Raw genomic sequence first — 27,043 nt, forward strand, 5'->3', positions numbered from 1 at the left:
TTTCATTTACATTATGATTTCCATGTGTTCGACTTCTATTTCGTATTTCGTATATCGTAATCTTAATCTTGACTCTTTTCCTTCAATTCACTTCTGACTATTTGCAATAATAATCGTATAATCTCTCAATATATCTATGTATATTTCTATATAAATATATTATCGTATGCATTTCTCTTTTCTTTTGTTGTTTAATTTTTCATTTATGTGCACTTTTATTTCAACTAATGCAAAATTCACACCTGAAAGTAAAAAGCAATGAACAAAAGCAAAAAAAAAGCTGAAAAAATGAAAATACTTTAGACTTGTACTTTGAACTTTCCCTCAATCTGTCTATCGTAATCCTCCTTCCCCCCAAAAAAGAATTCCATCCAATCCCGGACCAAGCACCGCACTTTATACACTTATGATTTCCATAGCATAATCTCAGTAGATGGTTGCCCTTAGTTCTGTATTCCAAACACTGTTTCCCTCCCCGCCCACCAAGTACTACTACTACTTACTACTGCTATACTCTTCCTACTATACTATACTTACTATATATATATGATATATAAACTATAAATGTATATGTAATTGTATATGGATATATATACCTGTTGTACTATATATATAAATATACTATATATGCGTCGATATGTTGGATGTGGATGCGCACCAATTGAAAGAACATATCTAGCTATACGAATCATTGTGTGTGCATCGTGTCATTGTAGGAGGCAGAAGAGGCGGCCGCTGCGAAAGCGGCCAAGCTGGAGGAGCGGGCCAATGCCCAGGCGCAGGCGGCAGCCGATGCAGCTGCCGCCGAGGAGGCGGCATTGCATCCTGAAATGGCAAAGAGTCCAACGTACTCGTGCATCAGCTACGAGCTGTTCGTGGGCGGTGAGAAGGGCAACGATGACAACAACAAGGAGAAGATGTCCATACGTAGCGTCGAAGTGGAGTCGGAGTCGGTGAGCGTTATACAAAGACAACCAGCACCTACCACAGCACACCAAGCTACCAAAGTTCGTAAAGTGAGCACGGTAAGTATTCCGAGCGCAATAATAATTTCCCATTATCGGTTTTCTGTTTTAGTCTCTTTAATCTTTAATCTTGAATCTTTAATATTTGATAATATTTAATCTTTATCGTTTTTATCGTTATCGTTTTTGTTTTTAACCGTAATTGATTGTGATTTTGGTTTTGTGTTTTTTGTTTTGTGTAAAATGGGTTATATACTTATATATAACGTCGATGTATATAAATATATATGTATATTCTTTGGTATTTGATTTCGATTTGGATTTCGATTACCCTTTTTTGTAATACGCAGCTAAATGGCCGGCCTCTTTAACTTATTGATTCTTTCTTTTCTGAATGAGTGTATTTTTGGTCATTTCTGATTTCTGATTTCCTTAGTTTCGTATTCACTTTGTTGCCTTTTCTCTCTTTCTCTCTCTCTATCTAAATCTATCTGTCTCTTCTGATTTGCTTTACGTTGATTCCCCGCTGCAAAGTTTGAGCGAGCTTGCGCTCTCGTCGGTTTACTCTCGTTACTTTCTGAAAGAATGAGCACAGCTCAGCTCTCTCTCTTTCTCTCGATCTTGCAGCTGCTCGCTGCTCTTTCGGCTACTCGCTGAATGTGCATTTCCGTTAAACGTCAACACTCGCTACTCGCAGCTTACGAGACAATAATTTTTGCTGTTTAAACTTTAAACTGTTATACCATTATCATTACGTTTAGTTGTTGTGCTCTCCTTGGTTTATAAATTGCCATTGTTCCTTTTGTTGTTGGATCGATCGTACTACATATCGTGTTTATCGTATATATATACTCGTACTCTTATCATAAACTAGCGATAAACTATTGATTCCTTTTGCCTCTCTATCTCTCATTATATCGTATCAACGAGTAGTGCTCTAGTTCGTCTATGTGTGTGTATGTAAAAACTATTCTAGTTATTAGCTATATAGTTCCATGTTCCACATCTAACATCTAAATTACTCGCCAGAGGGGGACAGGGAGACTCTCTCTCTATATATCTTATATCTTACTTGATCGCTCTCTCTTCGTGTAACTTTCTCTCTGTCTCTCTCTCTGTATCTTCCTACATATATCCTGCTCTGTTTCTTTGCAGACTCCATTTTTAAGTAGCAAGTCTTTAATTGTGTTAGTGCATGCCAGTCTCATTCCATGTGTGTGTGTGTGTGTGCAAGTGTATGGGAGTGTGAGAGTGTGTGCGTGCTTTTGGTGGTCAGGCAGTTGTAACCAAAAGAAATATCTAGTACTTATTTTGTTCTTTGTATTCGTAGTTAGCTGGCTCTTATAATTGGCATTCGCATACGTAATTTATTCGTTTTAAAGAACTTTTGTCATTATTTTCTTATTGATTTCTCAATTTCAATTTTATGATTTTTGAATTTTTCCGGTTGATTTTCCGTGAAATTTGTTGGACTTTTGCGTTAAAACTCATTGCTCGGAATGCTTTAGGTGAAAACTTTTCAGTTGTACGCGATTGGAGCTCAATAAAAATCTAAATCAAATTCCACTTTCGATAATCAACAAAAACAAATTACGAAAAGAAATGAAACAATTTACCGATTACCAATTACAATTTACCAATATACAAATTACCAATTACCAATTACAAATTACAAATACAACGATGCTTAATTTCATTATCAATGCAAGCAAAAATTTAAAACTGAGGACGACAGCAATGCTAAACAAATGCGAATGGCTTCAATTGATTGATTGAGACTGATTGATTGATTGATTGATCACACGATTGAAGTGCCAAAAAATCAAAGCAAAGCAATCAAAACAAATGCTTTTTCAGGCTTTACAACAATTTACTACTCTTTACACCCAACAACTAACTTTCTGCGCTCTCTCACAATCAGTCGAAATCTATATTTTAATATTACTACTACTACTACTACTACTACTAATAGTTATATTATGCTCGTGCTTGACTTTACACACACACACACACTCAGTCATACGACACATGCATGCATACATACATGCAGATGATGGATTGATTTGATTGACTTATGTATGTATGTATGTATGTACATATGTACGTGTACATCAACTTTTGCGTAGGTCAGCTTTGGGCTCTCCATTCAACTGCAAAACACCTTCGTTATCCTCTCTCTTTCTCTCTCTGTCTTTCTCTATCTCTCTCTTTTACTTGTCTTGTGTTTGTTTCTTTCATTCTATATTTGTTTAATCGAAATTGATTTGTGTTTGTGTGTGGACATGATTTCGATTATTTCGATGGCTGAATTATCATTTGCATGCAAACAAAAAAACATTCAGTGAACGTTGCTTTCATTTTTTGTTTTCGTTAACTGAACTTATGTCTGAAGACAGTGCAAAACATAGATATTTAAGTACTCTACTTATACAAAATATTACTTCTACTACTCTCCTCTACTTTACATACTATTATATCAAATCAAATTCGATCAAAAGAAACTGAAACAGAAAATACAGTACGCACTAGCATCCATCTCAAGGCAATCGATAGACGATAGACGATAAATAGCAAATCGTTGCAGTGTGATGAACATTCTCAATAAGCCGTTGCATGCCCTGTCTGAATTCGCTCTTTCTCGCTCTCTCTTTCTACTATTTCTCTTTCGCCACACACACACACACTCAGAAACACACACAAGTACACTTAATAGTGAGTTTTGGCTTTGGCAAGCATTTGCTTAGCGCACAGCGGCTGAAACAATCGAAAACTTGGCACCGATTTCAGGGAAACCAAATCGAACATCACAACACACACAGAGCAGCCTATAATTCATAAGCAATACCACTTGGAATAGACTTCTTATGCCCTTGCAGTGCCCGAGGAATAATCCAAAATTGACTGCGAGTCATTTATCGATAAATGAATATCGATCACAGGGCAAACTGCAAGGGTACTTGATCTTCGGCTAGTCGAAGTCATTTTTCGGTTCGTTCGATTCGATTTGCAAAAAACGATCGAAGTGTGTATGAAAAATAATTATCGAACTTTTGCGCTCACTACTCAATACTATCGCTGTCTCGCTCTTGCATTCGCTAGCTCGTTCTTAATGACCATTTAATTGCTCAGAGTCGCATTTCCAAATACTTAATACAATACTCATAATCGTTATCGTAATCGTTATCGCTGGCTCCCAGCTAGCTAGCATCTCAACCAAGTGGCCCTTGGCCTCAGGTAGGTTTCTCTATCTCTCTCTCTCTCTCTCTCTCTCTGTTTGTCTAATGCTCTCACACTCGCTAATTTACTCTTTCTCTCTTTAAAACAAAGAAAAACTTTACACTTCAAAGAAACAACAAGTAAAGAATTTCTAGTTGAGATAAATGGGATTAGTTATATATAAACTTTATAGAGCATACACTTTACCCAATACACTCACAAACACAAACGCTCACATACACACACACACAATGTAGGTTGTATCGTTCGATACATTTAAGTTTGCGATGAATATCGCACAAAGTAATCGTGTGATCTCTAGCAAGTTTTTTGAAATGCATCCGTAAGAATTTTACAATGAAAACTAGAATGTAGAATTTCCAAAAAAATGTTATGTTCAATTTCGAGTTCCATTGAATGTATACTTTTGTAACGATTTTCTGTTCTGTTCATCTAATGATCTTATCTCAGTATGAGGCTGGAAATTGTTATATATTTTAGTTTAGTTTTACCTTCTGATTTTATTCAAAGTGATTTATTTGTAAGTCAATTCTCTGTAGAGCACTCCAAAAGAGAGCTTTCTCAATTTTGTACTAATATTAACTCTATCTAAAAACAAAAAATAAGAAACATAATAAGATATCACACACATATACATAATAACATCTTTACTAAATAGTTATTATAAAAAGCAGATAAATTATTGAGTGTATTAATTATTTAAATAGTTGCAATTTAAACACATCAAAACTGGGGCACTTTAAAACTTCATTAATTTACTGTAGCATATTGTAATTCTCACACTCATACACATATATTCGAACACACAATAATTACAGTTAAACACTTTCTTGAGTATATATCTTTTAAATACTTATATAAAACAACAAATACAACAACAAAAAAATATGCTATTTTCCTTTTGACAACTACAGTAAAATATTTTAGCAGGAAATATCTATATTATTCTACATAAATATATTTTATTTGATTCAATTTTTCTTTTTCTTCTATTTATATTTTATTTGTAAAAAAAAATGAAACGAACGACAAAAAATATAAAAACAACTTAGACATCCTTATCCTTACCTGGTTCACCGTTTAACATACGCAGGGGATCACGTAGTTCTCACAAGGTAAGCGCCCAATACACACACACACAAACACACACAGAGCCATGAACACACCCACACACACACACGTATTCAATCAGTGACAGCTAACAGTACAATAATAATAACAAAACAAGAACTACAAATCGCCTTTAACCATCTCATATCATAGTCGACTAGAAAGCGTGTCAAACAATCAAAAAAATTTCAATTCAATAACTGCACTCACTCTTCAATTCACAACTGACCCATGAGTGTGTGTGTGTGTGTAAAACTGTTATACCATCACAGTCACACATACACACAGCCCTTAACATTCATTGAATATCAATTTTTGCATAGATCGTTAATAAATCGTCCGATCGAATTCGTCGATCAGTTGGGCAATGTTGCCGAAGATCAGACAAATGAATTTCAAACGGAAGAAAGCCAGACTGTATATACGTTGATACTCTTAAGATTATCAAAAAAACACACACACACACATACACACACAATCAAATCACTTACACGCACTCACACACACACACACACACACACACTCATACACATAAATGCCCATAGCTGTAGTTTCGAATTATAGGAAAACTCTTTAGTCAATCCATAACGTAGAGGTTAGTTATACAATCTCATACATCCCGTAATACTAGGTACATCTAACATAGCTGCATACTAAATAAACACACACACATATATATATATATAACCTCCCGTACTATATCTCTCATATATAGACAATACGATTAGTGAGCTGTCATTTTGTTGGGCTATCACTGAGGCGCATTTACCATATTTGTATTTTGTTATAGTTTATCATACTCTACTTACCATATATCCATATATATATGACTATATATTATATATACATTTATTTGTTTTCATCTATATATATATGTATAATCGTAACTACATTATAATCTATGAATTTCTCGTCTCGTCGTACATTTCTCACTTTTCTTTTATTTATTTGTTGAGTTCATGCCCCCCACTCGTATTATTCACATCTTATATATACAATATATATCTTATATCCGTATCTACATATTCCAATACTACGTATACTCATTTTGTGTTTGTTTTGTAATATATATACATACATATCATATGTATAATTTCGTGATTTTGTCTTGTTTGGTGTAACTTGATCTACATATACCTACATACGAGTGTCTTTCATAATATCTCACCTCTCTCACTCTTCCACTCTATATCTCTCGCTCTGTCTTTCTCTCTCCCTCCCTCTCTCTCTGTCTGTCACTTCTTCTATATTAACTTTTCTCTTTATAACTGTCACTTTGTATGTACAAACCTAAAGCAATTAGTATTTGTACTATCGGCTGATGTGTCTGTGTCTATTTGTGTGTGTACGAGTGTCTATGTGTATGCGTGTGAGTGTGTACGAGTGTGAGAGTATGTGTGTCTGCTCCATGTTTCATGTTCGATGACAGCTTCGAAAAATATCTGTCAAACTCTAAAATTTTTTATGTACAATGTGAATGTATGTATGTATGTATGTATGTGTGTTTATATGTATGTATGTATATGTATGTGACCCAATTGGATGTGTGAGCAAGGAACTGTTTATTTCATCAGCGTATTGAGGCGCAGCCAACTTAATAAGGCCACCGACTGCTGTGTCAGTGATGCCAGATCAAGGGAAATGAACAGTTCTCACCAGCAGTATGCGACACACACGTTCACTGTATATGCACATGTTTGAATCGTCACAGTCACAGTCACAGTCACGGTCACAGTCGCGGTCACAGTCACTGTCACTGAATACAGGCATACAGTCACCATCACTGTCACTGTCACTGTCACTGTCTCGGTCACTGTCACGTTTCAATCGAAAAGTCTTTTGTTGACTTCAACTTCCAATCAATATATATACTATATATAAATTATTCTTTTGTTAATGAGTGTGTATGTTGTCTAACATTTGTTTATTTTTATTTTTATGTTGTCGCCAGTATGTAATCTTGATGATTATATAAATTTTTTTTTTCATTTTCATTTAATTGAACTGCAATTCATATCGAATTGATATCAGCAACTATTTTTCTCGCTCTCTCTTTCCCTCTCTCATTGTCCTCTGTCTCTATATACCCTTCTATTTGTCTGTCTGTTGTCCCACATTGTGTGTGTGTATTAACCCTGTCTATGGGGTATATACTACACACAATGACCGCTAGGGACCCATCAAGTGTGTATGTATATGTGCCGGTTATGTCAATTACTGTTTGAGTTATGTACTTGAGTTAATTGTTGTTTTTCTTTCTGGGTTCTCTACAATCATTTATAATTGTTGTTATCCCTCATACAAACTCATGCCAATAACTTGGCACTTTTTTAATTTACTAAAAAATATATATAATTCTCTTGTATATCATGATATTTGCTATTAAAAGAAATAAAACTCACCACTTTGACAATAACTTACTTATTAATCAATAACCTAAGTACTACTTACAACCCACCACTACAAAAACTACTACTACTACTTTTACTGCTACTTATACTACTACTATTACAACTACAACTACTGCTACTGCTACTAGTACTGTTATAACTGCTACTATTACTGTTACCGTTACTGCTACTGCTACTTATCGATGAGTTTGTGTGAGTTCATGTACTAACCGGCAGTTTAATCGTCAACTCGAAACCAGTACACGATACGCAATGGACGTGGCCGTTTCGGAATACCCGGCAGCGATCGCAAACCGCTCGTATTGTCAACATATCAGGATGCACAGCAGCACTTGCCCTATGCCGATGACTCGAACGCCGTGACGCCCATGTCTGAGGAGAATGGGGCCATCATAGTGCCAGTTTATTATGGCAATCTAGGTGAGTGCGGTATTAAAATATACCAAATCAATATACGGGAAAATACTAAATTATATCATACGCTATATTTTTTTTGTATATCTATATATACTATTACATACAAAATATAACAATAAAGTAACAAATATACCAGATTGCCATATAATGATAAGGCAATCTAGGTGAGTGCGGTATTAAAATATACCGAATTATTATTCCGAAATATACTAGATTATATCGAAAGCTATATTTTGTATAACAATATAGTAGTAGTACATTCGAAATATAACAGTAGACTACAAAATTTACTAGATTGTCATATTCTGACAATCTAAGTCATAAATAAGTCTTTTGTATATAGAAATATTACTACATTCAAAATATATCAATATATAATAAAATATTAAATCGTAAATAAATTAAAAAATATCAACACGAAATACGATACATCATATTAAACGTTATCCAAATAGTTATTTTAATACAATTTTCTTTACTTTTAAATCTTGTCATAGGCTCTAGACACTCATCATATACCTCACACCAATCCCGTATATCGTATACCTCACATGGCGATCTGCTCGGGGGCATGGCCGTCATGGGCGTCAGCACAATGACCAAGGAGAGCAAGTTGCGGAATCGCAATACACGCAATCAATCAGTGGGCGCCACAAATGGCGGCACCACCTGCCTGGACACCAATCACAAGGTCGAGCATCGCGATTACGTAAGTGTTCGATATTTGTCGATAGTATTTCAAACTCAACTTTAATATATAACGCTGCAGGAAATCGGCCTCGAGTGCACGGACGAAGCGGGCAAGATCAAACATCACGACAATCCTTTTATTGAGCCCGTCCAGACACAAACGGTGGTCGACATGAAAGGTAAGTTTATACTTCTATATACCTTTTAGTTTATCATTTAAATATAAACCATGTCTTTCTTTTTTAGATGTTATGGTCCTGAATGATATTATTGAGCAAGCCGCTGGTCGGCATAGTCGAGCTAGTGATCGCGGTGGTAAGTAACAAACTGTAGATAAATTTCAAAATCTGATCTTGATATCGTATCGTATTGCATTGCGTTCATGTTGTACATTATTGACATTATGCCATTGAATATACCTACATACATGCTCGTTTACAAACATACATATCCTATACTATATATACATATTTCTATATTCAAATATCGATCGTCTTTGTTTGTGTTTTTTTGTTCCATGTGCATTGTTTTTCTTTTTTCCCCCTCCTTGGTTTCATCTTATCATTTAAATACCTCCAAAGGATTGATGTAAATACTTAAGCGCAAAAGAAAAAAAAAAAAAAACAGATCATTATTAATGCATTTTATTTTTGCTGTATTAATTCTCAATTTAATAATATTCTAGACTAAGTGCCGTAACGTTTGTTCCTGTGACAACGGATTTTTCCCATAGTCTATTTCTATTTTCTATATTTTTATCCGCAAATCTGTATCTAAAATACAATACGAAAATTAATCAATTGTGATTCATAAAACAAAATCCATCAGAAATGTGCTGAGAGAGCTATCTATACTTTTTTCATTTTTGTCTATAGATTGGCTTTCTTTCTATACTCTACATATTTCGATTTTTACGTTTTTACTTTAGTTCAAATAGCGCATGAGGTTTGTGCGTTTTTCAAAGGGTTACAGACTGGCTGATTGATTGATGATTGATGGATTGATTGATTAACTTATTTAATGGCTTGAAATATATTTCTAGCGTGCTGCATGTGGAAGCATAAAAGCCTGAAAGCCTGTGCATCAGTTGATTAACCCAGTTAATATTCCCTCCCTCCAAATATTGATTTCATTTTTCAATTTGTCAAGAAATTCAATCTGCGAACTTTTTTGTGCTAGCAAATACAATTTTACTCACTTGCATTTACTTATAACAAATACTCTTGATATCTAATTTTTGTGTTCTCATTTACCCTTTCTATTTTTTGTTTGTTTTGTGTTTTCTACTTTGATTATTAACAAAGAACTCAAGCAAAATGAAAATATAAAAAACATACTTTACTATTTTAATAATTATACTTATACAAATATAATTATATACTTATATGTATACCCAAATGAATGACTTCTTTGACTCGTCCATTTTATTTAATGCCGTTGATGCTAACAGAAGAAAGCGAAAAATATCGAAAAAAACGAAAAAACGAAAAACCAAAATCAAAAATCAAAAAATCAAAAATAATACAAATAACAACTTACAGAACATATATATATATATACATATATCAAATGCAGCAAGCAAGCCAAAACACACACACACACACATATTCCAGCAAATATGATAATTTTGTATGACTAAACTTACACATTGACAACAACAATCCAATCCAATTACACGCACATACACCTGCAGTTAATGCATATTTCCGCCTTTTCGCTTCTCGCAGTTGGCCCAAAAAGTAGGCAACACTTTTTAGGCGCTTTCCGATACGTCCTCCTCTGAGCTTTTGTTAGCTTGCTGCACCATTACCTCTTGCTTTTTACCTATTTAATCGCTGCTTCACTGCACAACACAACATAGTTGCTGCCAAACAATTCTCAATTTTTCAATAGATACGCGGAGAACTAACAATAAAACCAATTTCAAGTTCTCAGCGTAACTGTTGAAAACAAATTCAAATTCTCAATAATCAAAAAACAGAGAGGCTCAAAAAACACGTAATACATTTGGACTACAATAACAATAATGAAAAAACCAAAAAATGGAAAAATTATAATAATTTCAACTTCATTTTGATTTGATTTCTTACTTCTTCTTCTAAAAAAATACACAGCAAAAATTTGTTAGTTTTTCGACTTGATTTTTGACTAATTTAATACTGCATGCCTAATACTTATCTTAAATCTATCTAATTTCTAATCTAACTAAGTATTCTATTGACTTGTGTAACATAGAGTTAATGCTTTTGTTTCGTAGTTTGCGCTTGCCTTGTAATTGATCGATTGCTAATTACATACAATAATCTAATCTATCTTGAATACTGAATTAATCTAGTCTAAGTTTTAGTATACAATATTCTCTATATATGATTAGCGCATGCTTTTTCAGTAGTCAGTCACTCAATCACCCTACTCCCTACCCCCCAAAAAAAAAACCAATCCTATTGCAACAACTCGTAATTATTTTTAACATGTGTTAGAACTTGATCTACATATAATAAACGCTGCGAACTGAATCTGAATGCTAAACATTTGTATTGGAATATAATTCGCGCTTTAGTAGCCAATCGATTATTGACCAACTTTTCGAGGTGCAATTCAAATATATATTAATATTATTAATATTTCTTGTTGTCGATTTTTCCAACTCAAGTTTATATAGATGAAAATAGTCCGATTTGTGAATTTGCCGATTAAACATTCATTTAACTTGCTCGTAGTTAGTTGCAGCGTTGCACCACGTAGCTTGAAACAGAAAACATCTCTCATATATCTCTCAGTAATGGAGCTGCGTAACGTAGAATAACTGAACAGAACAGAGTATAGAGTATCTAACAGTCGTGCAAAGTCGAAAGTAGTTAAATTATTACTTTTCATTCAACATTTGACAAGCGCTCCAAATCAAACAAAAATATAAAAAAAGCCTCTCTCTTTTTCCAACAAAGACAAAAATGAAGCACACCTTAACACACACACACACACATTCACACACACTCTCTTTCACACACACACACACACACACACAAATTACACTGTGTTTTTTCTTTCCGTTTAACCTGAAAAGCTAACGAATAATTTCCAATGCAATGAAGCTTCAAAACAAAGAAAAGAATCAAAAGAAAAGATAAAAATACTTTCATACTAACTGCGAAACTCGATCGTATGAGAAATCTGCTAATGAAAAAAAAACCAAAAACAAAAAAATAAAGAAGAAAATCTGCTAATCTGGCTGAGTCAAAGTTGGTCAAATCACAACTAATAACAAACTTTTGTATGGTTCAGTCTCCGTTTACTATTTCCCAACAGAGGACGACGACGAGGATGGGCCGACATTCAAAGACAAGGCACTCGAAGTGATACTCAAGGGCATCGATGTGTTTTGTGTGTGGGACTGCTGCTGGGTTTGGTTGAAATTTCAGGAATGGGTCTCGCTAATCGTCTTCGATCCCTTCGTTGAGCTCTTCATCACGCTGTGCATCGTTGTCAACACCATGTTCATGGCCATGGATCATCACGACATGAACAAGGAAATGGAACGTGTGCTCAAGAGTGGCAACTATGTGAGTATCCCAACTATATTTACTTTTATACCCATTACACATAGGATAGAAGGGTATAATAACTTTGTATGTAACAGGCAGAAGGAGCCATCTCCGACCCTACAAAGTATATACATTCTTGATTTGAGCTAACAGCCGGGATGATATAGCCGTGTTCGTCTGTTTGTCTGTCTGTCCTTATGAACACCTAGATCTCAGAGACTATTAAAGATAGAGATATAATCTTTTTTCGATAAAACTTGTAATGTTACGCAGATAATATTTGTATCACATTTTTGCCACGCCCACTTAGAATAATAACTTAGACATAGAATAACAAATGTGATTTTGAATTTTAGTATAGACAATAATAACTACATATAGTATTTAAAATTCTTGAGAATTTAATTATGAACAGATAAAAATTGTTTAAGTTATTTAAAACAAATTATATTTTAGTATATATTAGTATTCTATGGTATATTTTGATTGTAGTACTTGGTATTGTTAGCGACTGTAAACATCTTACTTCTTGATAATAAATATTGAATTGAAATCTCTTTTCTAGTTCTTCACTGCAACGTTTGCGATTGAGGCAACCATGAAGCTGATGGCCATGAGTCCCAAATACTATTTCCAAGAGGGCTGGAACATCTTCGATTTCATCATTGTCGCCCTCTCACTGCTCGAGCTGGGCCTTGAGGGCGTCCAGGGTCTGTCTGTGTTGCGTTCTTTTCGTTTGGTAAGCACCCCGCACACTTCTCACATTCAGTACTTTCAGCTTTCAGCTCTTTCTGTCTAGTTTAGCTCAGGAACTAAGGTAGTTTTTGTTTTATGTATGTACATGAACGAACGAGCAACGAACTTCTTAGTGATGATGATGACTCTTTCAGTGCGATGATCGTATCGTAAACGTTAATCTCTGTCCCCCCATCTTTCTCTCTCTCTCACTCTCTCAAAATGTGAACCCCTCACACATTAACAAACACACACACATACACACACACGCTCTAATGTTAACCACGTTGTGCCAATTTACAGCTGCGTGTATTCAAATTGGCCAAATCATGGCCAACGTTAAATTTACTCATATCGATTATGGGTCGCACTGTCGGCGCTCTGGGCAATCTGACCTTCGTCTTATGCATTATAATCTTCATATTTGCTGTAATGGGCATGCAGCTGTTTGGCAAAAACTACACAGGTATTAAACTATATGCCCAACTGACAACAAAAACCAAAACCCCACAACAAACAACCAATCCCCCGCCTCCGCCTCAGCCTCAGCCTCTGCCTTTTATCCCTTTGTATCCTATAACCAAACTAAACAAGAAAAAACAAAAGCCAGACAATTAACCACTGCAAAACAAACAAAAAGCAAGTTTTTCTTAGCGTGCAACAAACAATTTTTCTTAATCTTAAACTTAAAACTTAACATAACTAATAATCGTACCAAGCATTTTCCTAGTACTCAAACTTTTACTCTCAACTTTTTACTACTCTCCAAGTTAATTCAGTTTTCCTTTTTCCTTATTATTTTTCAATACAATTTTTCGTTTTGTTTTTGCCAAAATACTAGTTGAACACCTTCTTCGATAATTGACAAACCGAATCAAAAACTCAAAAAACAAAAAAAAAAAAAAATGCTTTTGGGCACGGTTTATCATTTTGATTACGATTTTCCAATTTTGCTTCAGCAAATCTGAAATGACAAAACAAAAAGTGTTTGAACAATGAGAGAGAATTTTGTATGCGAAAAAACTGGATGGGTTAACTAATCGTATACTTAATATTTAAGCTGCGCGCGCCATAAGTTATGTACATATATACAAATTGATTGAATGAAGTATCATGCACAGCATTCGAAACTAGCACCGAGTCTGCAAATCTATAATATATTTAGAGTCTACAGTCTACTGCATATTACTATAAAGTGCCACAGTTCACAGGTCCTTAGGTCTGGCATATGTATTTGTAGCGAGTCCAGTCGCAATTGCTGTGCATGATGGACGTCATTAGCTACGGTCACTTCGTAGCTTCCTTCTTTTTTATAAATCATAGTTACAAATGTTTTTTGCATTTCCAACAACATAATGCTATATCTATATCTATATATATAAATATTTTTTTGTATTCCTAATGCTTTGCCCGGCTTACAAACCAAAAAAAACAAAAAAAAACAAAATACAAAACCAATAATAATAATAATGATAATGACAATAATGATAATTATTACCATAATGATAACAACTGAAATTAATCAATATCAACATTCCCATACACTAATTGCAAATCAACTCAACTCAAATCATATCAAATCGAATTGAATTGAATCGAATCAAATGAATGCTATTAAATCCCCACTACATCACAACAAATCAAAAATGAAAACTAAATTCAAAATCAAATCGTAACGAATCCGTAAATGCAGCTGCGTGTATTCAAATTGGCCAAGTCTTGGCCAACACTTAATTTACTCATTTCGATTATGGGCCGCACCATGGGCGCTTTGGGTAATCTGACATTTGTACTTTGCATTATCATCTTCATCTTTGCGGTGATGGGAATGCAACTGTTCGGAAAGAACTATCATGGTAAGTGCTCCAGTTCCTCCAGTTCCGCTCGCCTTCTATCGATGTGCATACTTTCGTTGTTTATCGTTTATCGTTTTTGGATCTTTATTTTCTGTTTAGTATGTGTGTGCGTAACTTGTATACATATGTATATGTCATTTGGGTTCTGTCATAAATGTTGTATTTACTTATATATCCATATAATTGATGTACATAAAATCTTATGTTGTAACTGTGAGATTGCTTATTATATTTTATAACTCAGTTGCATACTTCAAAATGCAGGAGTTCAAAGTAATTTGATTTGTGTAAATCATACTTCATTAGATTCACACTTTATTCTTTGGCTTAAAGTAATGGTATTGCCTCGTGTTTAATGAGGATGAACTATTGATAGCATTTCGTTATAGAGAAGCTCCTCCACTCTTTTATTTGTGTGTTCCATTTACTTGTATTTATTGTTCATGTCCCGCCCAAGCACAAAACCCAAAAAAAATCACTTAATTTTTTTAATTTAACTTATTATTATTGATTATTCCGTCCGAAAGAGATAATGAGATACAATTATATATGTTAGTTAGGGATTCACATTTGATGATTGCGCTGCTTACGTTTATGTTTTTGAGTTGAGTTATTCGGGTCGCAATTTGTCTGGCTCTCTCTGGTTGGCATTGTCTTCAGTAAGTACTAAATAGCGTGCAATGAGCAACAACTTTTCCTCTAGCTTATTTCTACTCCAAGCTCTCAAACGCTGTTTTTTTTTCTACTTTACTGTACCATATATAGTTTAATCCTCAATATGCATATTTACTAAATACATAATGCAACAAATTTACAAATCTGCAACATGGCTGTCAACATTTTGTAGCCTCGCGATTTGTTTTGGGTTTCTTAATTTCCCGTATGTTTTTTTCCAATATTTTCATTTTTGATTGTGGTTTTGTGTACGAAACTATTTTCACGCATATTTACACAAAAAACACTTGTATTTTTGGGTGCTGCTGCCACTTTTGCACACGCTTTTTGTATGTGGCTTGAGTAACACGCAAAAAAAAAAATAAATAAAAAATAAAATGTGAAACCAAAAGAAACCTATCCTATTAATTGTGAGCACTATCCACTCACCGATTATTCTAATTGTGCACTACATCTTTTGTACGTTTCTCCACTTTATTCTCTGTGTGAAACAGATCATAAAGATCGTTTTCCGGATGGCGATCTGCCGCGCTGGAACTTCACCGACTTCATGCACAGCTTCATGATCGTGTTCCGAGTACTGTGTGGCGAATGGATCGAGTCCATGTGGGATTGCATGTACGTGGGCGATGTCTCCTGTATACCATTCTTCTTGGCCACCGTTGTCATCGGCAATCTTGTGGTAAGTATCAGATTTGTATTGAATTACCAAATGGAAAATGATGATGAGTTATTCTCTTGCAGGTTCTTAACCTTTTCTTAGCCTTGCTTTTGTCAAATTTTGGCTCATCTAGTTTATCAGCACCGACTGCCGACAATGATACGAACAAAATAGCCGAGGCCTTTAATCGAATTGGCCGTTTTAAAAGTTGGGTTAAGCGTAATATTGCTGATTGTTTCAAGTTAATACGTAACAAATTGACAAATCAAATAAGTGATCAACCATCAGGTGAGAGGACCAACCAGATCAGTTGGATTTGGAGCGAAGGTTTTTATCCACTTGTTTTCAAACTATTACAACTACTTTTAATTATATAATCTGTTATGATATGATATATATACTGCATATAATATCAAATATTGATAATTATATATAAATACTTAATACTAATTGCGTATAATTGAGTTTAACGTTAACTTCCAATTGGCCAAACCAAACAAACAAAACAAAAATTTATAAAACCGATCAAATTATCAAAATCGAAAATGCAAATTCTAGTTCAGTCAACTCAAAACCCAATTCGTCTGTAACTGTAATGAAAATGTTCCAAAAAATCAAAGTAAATGAAAGAACGTAAACGTAAAATCAAAATTATCTTTAGTTAGATCTACCACTTCCCCATCCCCCCTCAGTCAAAATGCAACTTTCCCCACAAACAATCCCAGCAAATCATTCACATGAAATCTATCGAATAATCGAAATCGAAATCAAAATCAACATCTCTCGCCCGTCTCATCTCGAAATTTATAATCGTAATCGTTTTCCTTTTTGGTTTCCGTTCGATTTGAACATAATTGTTGTTGTTCGATAACCTCAAGAGACTATGCATATGTACATATGTATGTATGTATGTATGTATATATGTGTATGTGTGTGTATCTGTTTATATATATATATATATGCTAAAATATATATCTGTATTTGTATTAACTATATGCATCGCGGGGGCATCTCAAGAGTGTGACATAACCGATAGACTCACTTCATACCCGATTCTACCTATATATATATATATATATCTATCTATATATCGATCTATCAAATAGCTATCTTTATACCCAAGTAACCACCCAACCCAACCTCTATATATTAAAACATATATATATGATAGAATCGTAGCCTTAGTGCGTAATTTAGTCAAGCAACCGTCATGCCAACCAAAAAAAAAAAAAAAAAAAAAACATACATACATACAAACATATATTTAATTCCTTTTAGAATTAATAATTATTGAAATTTACTTCTTGTACTCGTACTTAGTAACTGGTCGCTCTTGTTACTCGTTACCTACTACTACTTCTAATCGTTACTCTTTTTTTTTCGTTTGTTTCTTTTCCCATTCTTACTCGTCGTACTCGTTCTCGTTCTCGTTGCATTCATATATTATACATACGTATGTACATACTATCTACAGTCTATCTCAGTTATCAGTTAGAACTCTCTCGTCGTAATCTCTTGTATATTTGGGTATTTCGAAGAACTTGTTCAAAGTTTTTGATTTTTCAATCGGTTTCATGATTCCCTCGCATTCCCAACAACAACAAAAAAAAACAAAAATCATCAAAGTTTGCACCCTTAATTCCGATTAAAAACATTTCTTTCTTTGGGCCTCCACATTAGCGAAATTTTAAAGAAATCAAAATATATTTACAAAAGTCTCTTGACATTTTGCTAGTTAATTGCCAATCTAAAAAAACAGTAATAAATAACATTATTTAATAGTTCCCCATTGTAACGAAAAATTATATAAATTGAAAGTAAAACAGTGGATTTGATCCTTCATCTAGTATTACAGAACTTTTCTTTTTCGATATTATTGTTGTCTGTGTATATTGTATATTGTATATGTATGGAATTGAATTTACAAAAAAAATGAAAAAAATAACAAAAAACAAACTTTAGCACTTAAATTTCATCATAAAGTTGTATTTAAATGTAAACTTAGTGCTTATGTAACATTCATGTCAAAATTCAAAAAGCCAAAAAAAAAAATCATCTCGCATTTTGGCCTTTTGAATACGGACACAAGTACAGTTCCATCGATTTATTTGTTGTGTTCTCGATAACTGCATAATCGTTCATCTTAGCAATCATCTTTTGTCTCACATCCACATTTCACTCAGCAGCTCTTGCTCTCTAGGAGCCTTGATCAGATCACAGTTTACGATACTTCGAGTACCGTATCGTATCGTATCGTTGTTCGCTGTTGTGTTGTAATCCGCGTACCAATAAATAACTGGTAATCGACTGCAGTACTGTACCGATCACTGATCACTGATCTCTCGTTCATTTCAATGTAAATGCAAAAGCAAAGCGAAACCAGTTATCGATATGTTTAGAAAAATCGTGACCTATTCTATTCGTATGTCTTGTGTTTTGCATTAATCGTACTCGTACTCGTATGTGTGTCGTAATCAAGCATTGTCAACCCAATATGATATTAATCGCATAACTATATCTATATTCTTTTTCATTCACACTTTGTCATGATTTAACAAAAATTGAAAATCAAAAATAATTATCGTATTGCATTGGCCGATGTATCAACAACGCTTCATAAACTTAAAAAATCAATCGATCAACCAACGACAACCGATAACAACGTTTACGACGACAACAACAACAACAACCAACAACAACCAACGACAACAACAACAACCAACGACGACAACAACAACCAACAACAACAACTCTTGCGAACGGCAACTGCTTGCGGCGAATTCGCTTTATGATTTCCATCATCCCAATCCACATTGCACGTGCAATCACATATACATACACACACATACACACGTGTGTCTGTATGTGTATATGTTGTACGTGATCTATCGCTCTCTCTCTCTCGCAATCTCGCAATCTCTCTCTCTCTCTCTCTCGATATATGCCATACCTATATATATATTATGTAACATGTACATATCGAAAATTAAATGTGTGTGTATATAATACTATAATATATATAATTCGCAATGCGATGTGATATTCGGATACGAAAAAGGCAAGGGCGTTTGTCGTTGTATATCTGCAGAGCATGGTGACAACGAGCTGGAGCTGGGACACGACGAGATCCTCGCCGATGGTCTCATCAAGAAGGGCATCAAGGAGCAAACACAGCTGGAGGTTGCCATCGGTGATGGCATGGAGTTTACGATACACGGCGACATGAAAAAACAACAAACCGAAGAAATCGAAATATCTAAATAATGCAACGGTAAGTGACTCCAAAATCGAGTAAGTCCGAGTCCCCTTCGAGCCCCTCAATCACTATACTACTACATTCATACATATATCTCTAATCTATCTACTACAACTATTTACTCACACAATTACAACCACAACAACAACTATGAATTCTATATACATGCGTATATACATGTGTACATATCTGATATCTGATTAATCGAAATCGGTCTATCCAGCATATATACATGTGTGTGTGTGTATGTGTAAATTATATATCTTATACATCATACTATGTCTCGATTTCTCAATTAACACTTACACTTATATACATTCTTAGACTAATTTACTTACTACATTAACGACAACAAATTGATTTATGTTTTATTCATTTCCTTTTCGTTTACCTTTTTGTTTTTTTTCTTTTACATATAACTGTCTATATGTGTACTGTTATGTGTGTGTGTGTATTCCACAAATCCAATCAACCAAAAACAAAAAAAAAAACTGAAAAAAATATGATAAACCAACCAATCCAAACCAACTGAACCCGACACTTGAACTGAAATCGTTCCAAAAAATATAACAAAAAAAACAAAACAAAAAAAAAATACTGAAAACCAAATACAAAAAAAAAAACAAAATATATATATATGATATATGAATAATTATACAGATGATTGGCAACTCAATTAACCACCAAGACAATAGACTGGAACACGAGCTAAACCATAGAGGTTTGTCCTTACAGGACGACGACACTGCCAGCATTAACTCATATGGTAGCCATAAGAATCGACCATTCAAGGACGAGAGCCACAAGGGCAGCGCCGAAACGATGGAAGGCGAGGAGAAGCGTGACGCCAGTAAAGAGGATTTAGGTCTCGACGAGGAGCTCGACGAGGAGGGCGAATGCGAGGAGGGCCCGCTCGACGGTGATATCATAATACATGCTAACGACGAGGATATACTTGACGAGTATCCAGCTGATTGCTGCCCCGATTCGTACTATAAGAAATTTCCAATCTTAGCCGGTGACGAAGATTCGCCGTTCTGGCAAGGATGGGGCAATTTACGACTGAAAACTTTTCAATTAATTGAAAATAAATATTTTGAAACAGCTGTTATCACTATGATTTTAATGAGTAGCTTAGCTTTGGTAAGTCAACTACAACTACAACTACTTACAAAAAAAAAAAAAGAAATACTAAAAAAAAATGAAAAGAAATTTCACTTATTTTTGTGAGTTTCGATTGCTGTAAAACCTCTTGCAGCCATCTGTAAATTCACAAAAATAATTTAATTCATTACAATTAAAAATGAAAAGAAAACAATATACAAAAAAAAAAGAAAATAAGTAGTTAATCAAGCCTTGCTTAAAAACTTTACCAAAGTTGATTGCTTCATTTAATTTTAGGTTTATCATTTAACTCTAGAGTTAATTAGAATTTTGCTAGTGCAGCATAGTTTAGCTTAGAGATTAAATTCTAGATAATTATGTTAATATCAATGTAATTTTGTTAAAGTCTTTTTTTTTATTTTTAAATGCTGCTGATAGCAACACAATTCACATTGCTTTCTGCCTAACTGCTTTCCAAGTAAACTATTTTTACGCTTGCAGAATTTCAATATCGAATTTAGCTACATATTATTTAACTGTCATTTTAATTTTGCTGGAAATTGAAAATATTAAATATTCAACATCCACCCCCTGCAAGCGTATTTCAATTCGATTTGCCAATGAAATACATCCAGCAAGCTGTTGCTATCAGTAGTGCTTCAATTAATAATATAATTTCATTTTAAGTTTAAGTTTTTCAAAAATGAAACGCGATATTCGAATCGTTAACAAAAAGAGTCTCGTAAGGCCGACTTTCGACTTGAACTTAGGCGCAAACCATTAGTCAAACGGTTTGTGTCTTTGCTCAAGCCGAAAGTGTTCCCGCATAAACTTGATAAGTGAAGATCAAGATGGGAACAGGTCTTCAACGAGTTTGTGTGTTTGTTCGTGTTATAAGTATGTATGTATTGTTGTACATATCGTTGAGGGTTCTTTGTGTAGTTGTTTAGTGTTAGATTTTATGGTTAGACGCTTAAATGCGTATTATTTCAAGAATTTTGTCTTCAATTTCTTTGAAAATTTTTCTTTAATTGCGTTTGACTTTGAGTTGTCCATAAACAAAGAAAAAGACACGAAACCAACAATTGACCAAAGTTGCCTTTTTTCTTGCGTAAAATACGAAAATCGAAAAACAAAAATAAATATACAAAAATAATAATAATGTTAATAAAAAAAAAAGAAAGCAAAAAATAAGAGAACAATAGTAGACACTGTAATATGAGTAACGCCACTTACATTAATTCCTACTACTATATATTATTCTACAAACCTTAATTGTTGTTACGAATTATCCTAGCTTTTTATACAAAAATGCTTCTCTAGATTCTAGACAAAAATTTGTATGTACTTGTAATGCATTTCTTTTATAAATAACTTAAATACCCCCCTCCACCCCCTGCCCAACAACAACAACAACAACTCAACGAAACATCGCAACAACAGGCTTTAGAAGATGTACATCTGCCACAAAGGCCCATACTGCAGGATATTTTATACTATATGGACAGAATATTTACGGTGATATTCTTCTTGGAGATGTTAATCAAGTGGTTGGCCCTCGGCTTCAAAGTGTACTTCACGAACGCGTGGTGCTGGCTTGATTTCGTCATTGTCATGGTAAGTGATCATGTTGGCCATGCTAACAACTCACCCACAACTCCACAACTCTTTTTTCGACACTGTCTCTCTTTTTGGTTAACTTATCGGAATCTCAAGAAAAAAACAAAAACAAAACAAAAGATATAGATACGTACATACTCCAATTCTATAGATACACTTGTACAAAAAAAAAATATTAAAAAAAATATATAAACAGCAAAACACTGACTGACTTTTGTGGACTGGAAAATTGTATATGATTTATGATTTTGCTATAAACAGCGTATAAATATGTTGATATACCCTAGTTAAATGCTGCAATTATAACAGTTATAACAGCTCAACAGTTAGGAGATCTCTTATATAACGTATATAACATATGTAATTGTAGTATTCTATATAACAATCGAGTAAAACCATGTATAAAACCCAGTTGATATAGCCAAACAAATTAGTTAGTGATTTATTTAGTTAGTCTAAGCATAAATACCCTACAATTTGCACTCGTACCTAACTTACATACTATATATACTATATATATAAAATACTATTATATTCAGTAGATCATTTCGAGTTGAGTTTTGTGTTCATCCATTTTTTGGTTTGTAAAGCTTTTGAGTTTCGATTTCAATTACAAAATTTTGAGGTGTGGTTTACGCTTCACAATACATATAGTATACTATGTATTTACTACTACCATTATGTGTGATATGGTCTGGTTTAGCTGTCGCTAATCAATTTGGCTGCGGTCTGGTCCGGAGCCGACGATGTGCCCGCCTTCCGCTCGATGCGGACCCTGCGCGCTTTGAGGCCATTACGCGCCGTTTCGCGATGGGAGGGCATGAAAGTAAGTAGTGTCCATCCGGGACAGTTCCTTTCCCTCTCTGTCTCTCTCTCTCTCTCTCTGTCTCTCACTATCTCTCTGTCTGTCTCTTCTCGCTGTATCACTCTATGTGTGTCTCCTCTCTCTCTGTCTCTCTCTGTTTATAATCGTTAAACATATCTGTGTCTTGCTCTCGCTCGCTCTAACTTTAACTCAAATTCTATTTCTCTCTATATACAAATACATGCATATTGTTGTCGCTGTGTGTATGAGTGTATGTGTGCGTGAGTGTAAGTGTGTGTGTGCAGCTAGGTCAAGTGTGCATATCGATGTATGTACATATGCTATTCAATGTTGTATCCACATATAATTAAGAATCTTTTGCATACATCTAACTAATTGTACTAACTGTTATACAACTAATACCTATCAGAGCCTTCTCAGCCGCAAGCTGTATTTTCCAATCGGCTCCATGTTCTATTATTCTCTCTATTTTGCTGTTGTATTTAAATGTTATACATCTTGTATGTATCTATGTTTAACATATGTGTGCGTGTGTGTGTGTGTGTGCTGAGCTGCACTCAAATAAAACTATTATACTGATACTCAAGTAACATCAGGCTAAGCATTTGCTTAGTACTGAAGCTGTTGTAAACTGTTATACGCGCTTCTAAGTACTTACCCAATTTATATGCCAATTTTCAATTCTCAATGTATGTTTGTGAGAGGGTGTGTGTGTGTGTGAGTGTTGATGTGTGTATGTATTTGTTTCAGCTGTTATTGGTGTTGAATATGGAACTCACTGTGTGCGTAGGGCGGCGCTATGCTAACTGTTATACCAGCCAGTTTATACATTTCGTTTATGTTTCGTTAGCCATTGTATGAATCAGCCCCACTCCCCCCTCCATCCGCCATGCTAATATATCCAATATATAACCTATACTACCTACTATATAACAGTTGTATTATACCTATTATCTATCGTATTTCCCCAGTCTATAAACCTTTGTATGTACCCTAACTATATGCCAACATTTACCTATGCTTTCTTTACCTTTTGTGTGGGGTGTATGATGTGTGTAACATGTTTGTACATAATATGTATTAATGATGTACGTTGATGCTGTGACGCTTTAGCTTTGTATATTATGTATTTCAACTGTTATCATACACATCGTACTGTTATATACATATATATATATTGATATAAGCTCAGATCCATACAAGCGCCTAGAGCAAATTAGCAATGTAATTTAGGTTAGTTAAGTCTTAACTGTATAACAGTTGTATCATATGTATTTATGTATATGTATATCTAGTGTTAAGTACCTGCCAAAAACATACTAGTTTACGTATGTATGTAAGTAGTTTGGTTCAATCGCAACAACAAGTATTAATACTCGCGTCTCGTCCATTGTAAAGTATCGTTATCGTAATAGAGTCGTCCCCTTAGTCCTTGATATATATCCTCGATATACCCCGTACATACCGATTATATAGTACAGTAGTCCCTAGCGTAAACATCAAGTAGCATTGACTTTTCAACCAATCTCCAACCAACTACATGCATAACCATTTGCAAACGATCCGAACCCCGAAATCCATAAACGAACCCAAAAGCAGATCTCTATCTCTCTCTCTCTCTATTAATTAGCGGCACCGATAATATAATACTCCATATATTTTGCTGTACTCGTTGGTACACGCGTTGATGCACCACCACTGTACAAAGACTCGAACAAAGTGAACTTCCCCGTTTTTGCGATCCTCAGTGATTGCTTAGTGTATAAAATACTCGTCCCCAAATGTAGGTGTGATATTAATTCGAGTGTATATACTCGTATTGTATATATGTATTAAATATAGAATCGAAAAAAGACAAAACAACAAATAACAATGACAACAAGTGCAATTGTTGTGTCAATTGACACACATTGCGTATACGCAGTGGTGGCAGTGTTTTACTTAAATACAAGCCGCATCCAAAATGAAACTCAAAACTCTCAAAATACGATCTTCAACATTGACATTCAGTCACACACTTACCGCTTGGTCTCGGCTATAAACGATCTCTCTCTCTCTCTCTTTCTCTATTTTACTCTCTCTCTCTCTCGTTCTCTTTATATTAAATAATAAACATAGTAAATATATGGAATTACCAACCAGCCAAAGATATCCACGACCCAATCGAGTCCGGCAGCAAAGTTTGAGCAAAAATGTGTCAATATAAAGACAAAAGCCAAAATGAAATGAACCCGAGAAATCATACCAAAAGAAAAACCTAGTTAAAACGAACGTCGCGCGGCTACACAATAGACCAAAAGGCAGTGCAAATGTCATGATCTCATAACGAGGACAAACGAAAAGGGAATTTGTATATACAACTACTACTAATAATAATACTCTATTCGTATATGGAAGCGCACCTAGTAATTGTATTTGTAACTGTAACTTTAACTGTACCTTTCTTTCTTTCTCTTTCTCTTATTCTGTCGCTCTTTATCTATCGATAAATGTAACCAACTCGATCATGACCATGAGCATTGCATAAACTTAAAGAACTCTCTCTCTCTCTCTCTCTATCTATCTCTCTTCAACAATCATCTTGGTCCATGTGGCGTTTGCATGCCACATTTGTCCATTGTGGAGCGTTGCGCGGCCGTTGAGGGTGCAATAATGAATTTAAACTTACAAACTTCGAATCTTCTTCTACTTCAACATAGCTTCAAAACAAGTATCGATATGTGTGAACAATCGTCGAAACCATTTCTTCGTTCACTCGAATCACACACTTTCCCTCGCTCTCTTCGAAATATAAGACTTTTTGGAATAGGCGCGATCTCAACCATTTTACTAACAAGTTGACTGTACTACGAAATATACAACTACTTTATTCTACTCAGGTCTCACAGTCTCTCATTCTACCACATACTATATATTTATGCTACAAATTATATACTCTCGAACATTACACTTTTGATATTACTCTCTCTCTCTCTCTCTCTCTCTCTCTGTTCCCCTGTTATAACTTACTTCTTTTGAGTGTTGTAATCTCCTGCAAGTTGTGTTGTGTAACCCTTGATTTGAAATGAAAGTAAAACAGAAAAGCAACTCGAATGCTCTCGTTTTCTATAACTTACTTATATATATTTATTGAGCTGTACTGTACTCGTACTTCAACTGTGTTCTTGTCCAAATGTAGCGTATAATTGAACCACAACTACATACATCACTCTCATAATATTAAGTATTATACTTGCCGTGTTTGTCTTATATACTTCTAATACTATATGTGTGAGTGTGTGTGTGTGTGCGTGCGTGTGTGTGATCTCCTATATACTTAGCTAAGTAATTATGTGTTTTGCGAGTACAATATATACTTATTTAACACTAGGCTAAAATATAAGACTTTCTCTCTCTCTCTCTCTTTTATAAGTCTAAGGCTAGGCTCGTTCCCTTCACTTTCTACAGAACTTTTATTGAGAACATTAAGAAGCAGCAGCAGTTAGTTGTTTACTTAAAGCTTATTTCAATTGCATAATATAATGTATTTAACAAAAGAACGATTTGAGTTATTTGAGAACAACTACGACAGGACAAAACACTTAACAACTCCCCCTTCAATTATTATTATTATTACGCTACAAAACAACAGAAAAACAACAAAGACTTGAAAAGATGGTTTTACACAATCACATATACAACTATATATCGTATCTTTTACAACAACAACCAAAACCAAAAACAATGATAATAATGTGTTGATGATTATGATGATGATTTAAATGATAACAAAATTGTTAAACTTGGCACTATTCGAACTATATCGAAACTAGGTATCGCTTATCAACTTCGTTGCTTCACTTGTTGGAGCTGGTGGTATTCAAGCCTTCAAGACTATGCGAACGTTAAGAGCACTGAGACCACTACGTGCCATGTCCCGTATGCAGGGCATGCGGGTA

The 27,043-nt window shown here is 34.5% G+C and overlaps 1 protein-coding gene across 1 annotated transcript in view; it reads left to right on the top strand.

Moving 5' to 3' along the window:
• LOC133848841 (sodium channel protein para) overlaps positions 1-27,043 on the top strand; it is a 67,365-nt gene that overhangs the window by 17,423 nt on the left and 22,899 nt on the right. Inside the window, 16 exon segments of the mRNA XM_062284541.1 lie at positions 717-1,025; positions 5,255-5,317; positions 7,963-8,143; positions 8,638-8,849; positions 8,910-9,009; positions 9,077-9,145; positions 12,113-12,390; positions 12,938-13,111; positions 14,801-14,963; positions 16,133-16,320; positions 16,383-16,587; positions 19,388-19,524; positions 19,526-19,570; positions 20,291-20,698; positions 22,103-22,276; positions 22,983-23,105. Coding sequence (XP_062140525.1) covers positions 717-1,025; positions 5,255-5,317; positions 7,963-8,143; positions 8,638-8,849; positions 8,910-9,009; positions 9,077-9,145; positions 12,113-12,390; positions 12,938-13,111; positions 14,801-14,963; positions 16,133-16,320; positions 16,383-16,587; positions 19,388-19,524; positions 19,526-19,570; positions 20,291-20,698; positions 22,103-22,276; positions 22,983-23,105 — 2,829 coding nt within the window.

Source organism: Drosophila sulfurigaster, chromosome X (assembly GCF_023558435.1).
Source record: "Drosophila sulfurigaster albostrigata strain 15112-1811.04 chromosome X, ASM2355843v2, whole genome shotgun sequence".
Taxonomy (NCBI): Eukaryota; Metazoa; Arthropoda; class Insecta; order Diptera; family Drosophilidae; genus Drosophila; species Drosophila sulfurigaster.